This window comes from Nansenia antarctica (assembly GCF_963989245.1).
Source record: "Nansenia antarctica genome assembly, chromosome: 11".
In the NCBI taxonomy this organism is placed as follows: Eukaryota; Metazoa; Chordata; class Actinopteri; order Argentiniformes; family Microstomatidae; genus Nansenia; species Nansenia antarctica.
The window spans coordinates 5316989-5324488 of NC_137681.1; the positions used below are offsets into that span (position 1 = coordinate 5316989).

The 7500-nt window shown below is 47.3% G+C and overlaps 1 protein-coding gene across 1 annotated transcript in view; it reads right to left on the reverse strand.

Annotated features, from left to right (window-relative positions):
* ccdc186 (coiled-coil domain-containing protein 186) overlaps positions 1-7500 on the reverse strand; it is a gene marked incomplete at its 5' end in the record, with an annotated part of 39698 nt that overhangs the window by 5775 nt on the left and 26423 nt on the right. The window contains 2 exons of the mRNA XM_080541906.1: positions 6594-6831; positions 7332-7412. Of these exons, the coding sequence (XP_080398032.1) occupies positions 6594-6831; positions 7332-7412 (319 nt within the window). The remainder of the gene's footprint in view (positions 1-6593; positions 6832-7331; positions 7413-7500) is intronic.

The following is a 7500-nucleotide window of genomic DNA, read 5'->3' on the forward strand; positions in this document are numbered from 1 at the left end:
TATTATAGAGGTGACCCATCTACCCATCTAGGTTTTGGGAATCCCAACATCAAAGACTTTGTCCATATAGCCTAAGCCTACCAATGCTTGTTGCAAAGTTTGAGGAACTTTTAGCACTTTAGAACTTTAACCCCCAGCACTGAAAGTTTTCTTTCTAAAAAAAAGTGCAAGTCGATTGTCCACAACCTCGCTGTATAGCATTTAAACACAGGAATGATTACGTTTGGTAAGGCCTTTGGCCCCTAGTTTAGTTTCGTCCCTGTCTCTGTGTTTTCTGTTTTGTCTGTCTGACTTTCTGTCTGTAAAATCAGTAAAGTGCCCTTGGGTTTGTGAAAGGCGCTATAATAAACCCAAGATATTGCCTTCTTGTTAAATCTATGCTGTTCATCGATTGCAGAGTGCACTGGCTGACGTCACTGTTACGTGTGAGTATGCGGGACACTGTTCTGACTGTCCTGTTAAAGAGTTGTCTGGAAACCCAAGGGTGTCTACTCGTTAATTACTCTGTCTCTTTCTTTGTCTATTTTACTTTTGCTCTCGAGTTGATCAGTCCGTGTCATCGATCGATTAGCTAGAGGGTCGAATCTCCTCCTTTTTTTGATTTATCAGGGCCAGATACTGAAAGATGATAATTAAAGACACTGCCTGTTGTGACACTTATAACAACCTAACCCTAACCTATTTATAACAAGCTGATAACAACCTATAATTAAGTTATTTGGATCTAAATATGTCTTTAATTATCATCTTTCAGTATCTGGCCCAGGTAAATCAGGTGGAGAGTGGACTCTCTAGCTAATCAATCGATGATACAGACTGATCAACTCGAGAGCTAATCAATCGATGATACAGACTGATCAACTCGAGAGCTAATCAATCGATGACGCGGACTGATCAACTCGAGAGCAAAAGTAAAATAGACAAAGAAAGAGACAGAGTCAATAACGAGTAGACACTTCAGATCTGCAGTGAGGATGACCTCTAAACTACAGCAGAGGGATATAATAATAATAATGATAATAATAATAATAATAATAATGATAATAATCAAACTTTTTATTTGTATAGCGCTTTTCCTGCAAACGTTGCAGATATAGAAATGTCACGGTACAGCCCTCCTATTCCACTGTGAAGAAGGACCTGGTAGAACTAACCGGTAAAACTGTCTGACAACCACCTCTGTGTCCTGACATGCCTCGCCTTCTGACGGCGTCTAGGGGTGGCGCACCACATGGCATTATAAACACGCTCATAATGGTCTACACACACACAGGGGGTTATTAGACTGCGAAGGAGAGAGTTGCCAGATAATCTACCTCAGCATTTTTCAACTCCGGTCCAAGGACGAACTGTTTGTTTTGTTCAGCGCCTCGCGCAAAAACATTGATTGAGAGTTGATGTTGATTCGTTCAACTCATCAACCGCCCTAATACTAATCGAGCCCCTGAGGACGTGAAGCAGGTGTGTTCATGTTGTTCTGAAACAACACAAATAAGGAATCCAGTTCCCAGAGAAGAAAAACAAACTAATGAACCAAATGATCTAACCTCTGGGGAGACGATGAACAACTTTAGAGCAGTTCAGAGATATTGAGCGTCAAAGTTTTTACATTCCATTATGTTTTGTGAGATGGAACCTTTGTATTTTATGAATTACTAACTCAAAAATGTCAACATTTAAAAAAATAACACCACACAGGCATTAATAAACACCTAATGGATCAGATTATGTAAAAAACTCAATTTTGACAAAAACGGAGATAGAACCTTATAATTCTTCTAACGTCACAAACTACTAAAGTATACTACAGCAGCGCACATCACCGTGATAGCCAGGACTCAAGTTGTAAAAGAAAATCAGGGGGGATGGTGGATTTTATCATACGGGGACAATTTTTGCATCCCCACAGAGCGTCAGTGTGGTAGAAATGTCATTGCATGTGTGCGTGCCCCCCCCCCCTCGCCCACAGTATTTGACTCAATATGCGCAAAACTAAATATTGAAATAGCAGTAATACCACGTTCATTGAGAAAATGACATAAGGGATGGAAAGGGGGGATGGCAGTTTTAGAAGGGGGATGATTTTGACTGTTTTCATTTCAGGGGAGGGAGGATGCCATCCCTCCCTCATCCCCCCTCAACTCGAGTGCTGATGATAGCTAGCTATGTGAGTACTACCAAAAGAAGCCACCACTACCACAAACACACACACACACACCAACGTGGATCAGACTTACCTCTAAACTAGTCTCAGGGGTCCGATGTCGGACCCCCCAGTTCCATCACGACAGTATTTAATAGAAGCAACAAAAAAAAAAAAAGTTACAGAAATTAAAGATGTAGCGTTGTGGTGAGGTGACGGGCATGCGGAGAGAGAGGGGAGACAGGCAGGGGGTGGTTGGCATATGCTGTAGCATGACTCATCTTTATGCGAGCGCGTGTGTGTCTGCGTGTGTGTGTGTGTGTGTGTGTGTGTGTGTGTCTGTGTGTGTGTGTGTGTCTGCGTGTGCGTGTGTGTGTGTGTGTGTGTGTGTGTCTGCGCCTTTGTCACGAGCAGCGGAGCAGAGCAGAGAGAGCGATCGGGGAGCAGTAGAAAGCAGTAAATCAGGCATGCATGAACTGAATGCGGCTTTGAGAGAGAGAGAGAGAGAGAGAGAGAGAGAGAGAGAGAGAGAGAGAGAGAGAGAGAGTACATGTAGGGCACATCCCCAATAAATAAACCATACAGGGCACAGAGCTGCGGGCGGCAGAACAAGCACATCCAACTGCGACAGGACAGAGGGAGGGAGAGAGGAGGGGGAGGGAGGGAGGAGAGGACAGGGGGAGGGAGAGAGGAGAGGACAGGGGGAGGGAGAGAGGAGAGGACAGGGGGAGGGAGGAGAGGCTGAGAGAGAGGCTGCTGTCCTCCGCTTGTTGAACAAGGAGAAGGACACCGGGTCAAAGTTCAAAGGCGTCCATTTTGTTTTGTCGGCTGAGAGAGAGAGAGAGAGAGATAGAGAGTGCCATCACCGAAGATCACCGTGGTGTGGAGGTTAACTCGTCGAACGTCCAACAAAGTCCCCCCCTCCTCAGTCTATAGATTCTAGAACATTCTAGAAACATCCTTCCAACCGAACCAGTACCTAAGTGGCAGTTACATTCTCTGTGTTTAAGTTTAAACACGCTCAGACGTTCTGTGTTCCCCCCGTTCGCCTCGACTGTCTGTTATGCTTCTTCTCTCTTGCGGTTAAGATTGAGTACACATATCTATTAGTCTCTACCGTCTCTCCCGCTATTATTCTCCTGAGGGACATCAATCTGTGATCATCGGGCCGAGCAGAGGGAGCGTTTCACATGGTTCTTATCTAGAGCCTGGCGCCGCTCCAGGTCGAGGCTAAACATCTGTTTATTTGATGTTTGTCATATTTATGTTTGTCACCTGGAGTTAAAAGGTGCAATCTACTATAAATGTCATCCGTGCTAGATTAGTGTAGCCCAGCGATTCCACAGAGCAGGAGCTAAAGGAACGTAGCCTACGGCGTTTCTTAAGACTGTTAAGATCTCATAGCTTTAACGGAGTGGGAACTGGACTGGTAGTGTTGTATATTAATCCTGGGATGAACCACACATGTAAGTTCATTTGACGAGCAACTCATCTTTTCCGATATTTGGCTTTTAACACTAGAACAGCGTGGGTGAGGTCATTTGACCCTGTGAGTAAAATACATTTGTTATATCTTTGCACTCGATCAATAACATTTCAGGACCCTCCTTTCATGACTTTTCCTCGATTTCTAGCGTTCTACCACCTAGTATCATTTTCAAAATCACATCAGGATAAGCTAATATAAAGCTATTTAGCAGTTTTTCTGTGTAGGAAGAAGCAGGCTAATTTACCGTACAAGCGGCCAACTAGTGGTCGTTGTGTGTAAATAGCAGCTTGAGCATTGTAAAGAGGCGGCTCTTATAGTAGGTGAAAGAGGCATGGCTGTTCCAGTGTTCTAGAACTAGAGTTGAATGTGTGTTCCGTTACCTTTCCATGGGCCTTGGGTGCATGCCACAGGCAGAGACGGGTGGCAGGAGACAGACAGACAGACAGACAGACAGACAGACAGACAGACAGCTGGACTCATCGCCCCGCTCCAACTTCAGTAGTAAGTAGCCTTGAGAACCGATTGTTCTCGTGCTTAACGGCCCTTAGGGGGCAGGAGCCTATCTCCTGTTTCCGTAGCGTGAGGCGGCTCGATGTAGTTGAAGTTGAAGTACCCCCGCTGGACATGACGCTGGTATGTCGCAGGGTCTTACCCCCCCCCCCCCCCCCCAATCCAACCCTTAATGCTGTGTGCCAAGCAGGGAGGCATCGGGTACATTTTTATAGTCTTTGGTGGTATGACTCGGCCGGGGGTTCGAATTCACGACCTCCCGACCTCTAGATCTCGGGGCGGACGCTCTAACCGCAAGGCCACTGAGCTGCTACGACTTGAGTCATTACCTGCCTGCAGCAGCTGTGAGAAACGACAGCCAGGTTTGTCCTGGTGTCTCCATCCTGTTGTTTAAACCAGGTGATGCTGTACTGTACCCTATAGGGACGACCCGGTGACCTTGAGGTGGGCACGGTACCGTACAGTGTGGGAGAATAGGACTCCCTCTCTTTCTCTCTTTCTGTGGTCCTCTGTGGCTCGACGGTGTAGAGCGTGGCGCTAACAACGCTTAGGTTGTGGATTCGATCCCCGCCGGGACCATATATGTACAGAAACGTATGCAGTGTGCACTCAATGCAATGTAAGTCGCTTTGGATAAAAGCACAAGTCAGCTAAACAGATCTATCTTTTTATTTTATTTTTTTATTTTTTTGGTGACTCACTCACTCTCTCTCTCTCTCTCTCTCTCCCCTGTTCCCTCCCTTGTGGTCGTTCTACCCTGTACATGATGTCATCCCAGAGGGATAGGGACGGAAAGGCAAAAGGGACAAAAAGGGACAAAACATCGACTCGCTGGGTAAGATACCCAACCACCACCACCACCCCCCCGCTTAGCTTCAGGATTTAACCCAGCTAAATTAAGCCTAACCACCGTGGGATTCGGCCTCGATTTTAACTTATGAATGTAGGTTGCAGCTTGAGGATACCATCCAAGCGTCTCGAAGTATATATAGAGAGAGAGAGAGATAGAAGAGAGAGAAAGAGAGAGCAGGCCCACTTCGAAGAATTAAATTAATCTAACAGACAAGGGTGCGAGAGCGACGCAGTCAAGAAGCGCATACATTCTGTGTGTGCCACGCTTGACACAATATTCCATAAATCATATTTATGGTGACAGACAGGCAAGTTTCACTTAACCCATTGTCCGTTTTTTGAATATTGAAACGATTCCATACTATTCCGAAATGACTCAAACACACAAGTCTGACTAGCCCTTCTACCCTCTCTCGATAGCCCGGCTATTGCTAAGGTGATGGGTTGATAGTGATTTAACATGGTCTAGCCTATGCCCTAGCTCCTTTAGTTAGGTGGGTATGAATATGGATATGACATCGTTAAGCACCGAACTGACGCACCACTTCCCCCTGGGCCAGCCGGCTATGAATAACACTGACAAGAGTCGTGTCTGTCGGGAGACGGGATGAGTGTGTGGTTCTAAATATTTCATGAGTGTGCGTGTGCGTGTGTGTGTGTGTGTGCGTGTGTGTGTGTTATGCCTCCCAACTCCCAATATTGTCTGACTCGACAACTATGTGTCTGTCATAATGAAAAGCGTAGGAGAGAGAGAGAGAGAGAGAGAGAGAGAGAGAGAGAGAGAGAGAGAGAGAGAGAGAGAGAGAGAGAGAGAGAGAGAGAGAGAGAGAGAGAGAGAGAGAGAGAGAGAGAGAGAGGGGGACAGAGACAAAGAGAGATGGGATGGGGACGGGGACGAGGGGGGGGTGTTGACAATCGACCTGCCAACATTCACCCAGACAACACTGTCAACAGCTGCAGAGAATCCCCCAGGATTTGGGGGGTAAAAAGCATCGTGACGTGTGAGTGACAGCCAATCAAAAACAGAAGGCGAGAGTGACAGCCAATCAAAAACAGAAGGCGAGCACTCGGGTGGCTGGAGCCAGGCGGGGGGCGAGATGAAAGATGAGCCTCTGCTAGCCATCCGGGCCATTTTTGCTAGGCTGCTTCCTTCTGCCGTTAGCATCAGATTCCGACGTCTCTAGCTAGCCGCGTATCGCGTAGCGAACTTTAATAGAGCGTCTGCTGCAGGCTGCACCTGCTACGCTTTTCCTAGCTGTTAGCGTCATATCTGACTCTTCCTATTGCAAGTCATAAGTCAAGTCAAGTCTTTCGCCAAATACAAGCCGTTAACATTTATGTCTTAGCCGTTACATTCCGGTAGGTTGGCGTCTAGCGCTAGGTTGGCGTCTAGATCCAGACTGTCCCAAGCTGCGGTTGCAGCAACATAATTAAAACACACCCCCCGTCTCGCAAGAGTTGGTAAAAAAACAAAAGTGAGCCAACTCTCAAAAAACTAAACAAAAACGTGGTTTTCTTATGTCTCTTTTCTCCACTTCCTCTCTCTCTCTCCTTCCTTCTTCCTCTCTCGGGGGTCCACCAACCCTCCACCAAACTCACTTGGTCTTCCTGCGGATCTCCTCGACCAGCTGCCGGATGTGGTCCTCCATGAACTCGATCTTCTCCTGCTTGCGCGCCTGGGCCTTCTGCAGCCGTACGATGCGCTCCACCAGCATGGCCTTGTCCACCTCCGGGAAGCTGTCCACCACCATCACCGACGGCGTTCCTGACTGGCTCTCCGGAGAACGCTCGTCCTGGCCTCCACCTCCACCTCCGCCGTGCCGGGCGTTCAAGGAACCTGGGGAGAGAGAGGCCGCTGTTGAGGGGTTAGGCGACAGGACGGACGCTACAGGACACCTGTGCAGGGTTCCCACACCTTCTGAAACATCAAATTCAAGCACCTTTCAAGCACCTTTCAAGGACTTTCAAGACTCAATTCCCTCAAATTCAAAGACCCAACACGGCATAGTTTGAGACAGAACTAGTTGACGAGCTAAGTAAAACATTTTTGAATATATAAACATTTTTTAGAGAGAGAGAGGGGAATTCAAGCACTTTCAATGACCCATGTCTATTTTCAAAAACCTTTAAGACCTTGATTTCTTTTTCTCAAATTCACAAACTTTCAAGGATTTCAAGGACCCGTGGGAACCCTGCCTGTGGTCGCCAACCATGCATCCCCCCGCCCCGCCCGAAGCTCTACGGGACCATGGTTTGGCGACCAGAGGAGGTTGGGCATTGTTGGACATAATCTTCCAGAACATTCTGAGGACTAACTGGAGAGAGAGAGAACAATACCTGAGGAGCTGGAGCGACTTCCCATGCTGCTGACGTCCCGGTCGTTGCCTCCGTTCTCCACCTGTTCCAGTCTCTTACGGGCTTGGGTGGCACACAAGACAGGGGGGAGCGGGGGGGGGGAACAGAATGGCACATTAGACTGATAAACTCTCCGAACAGTGTACTACAG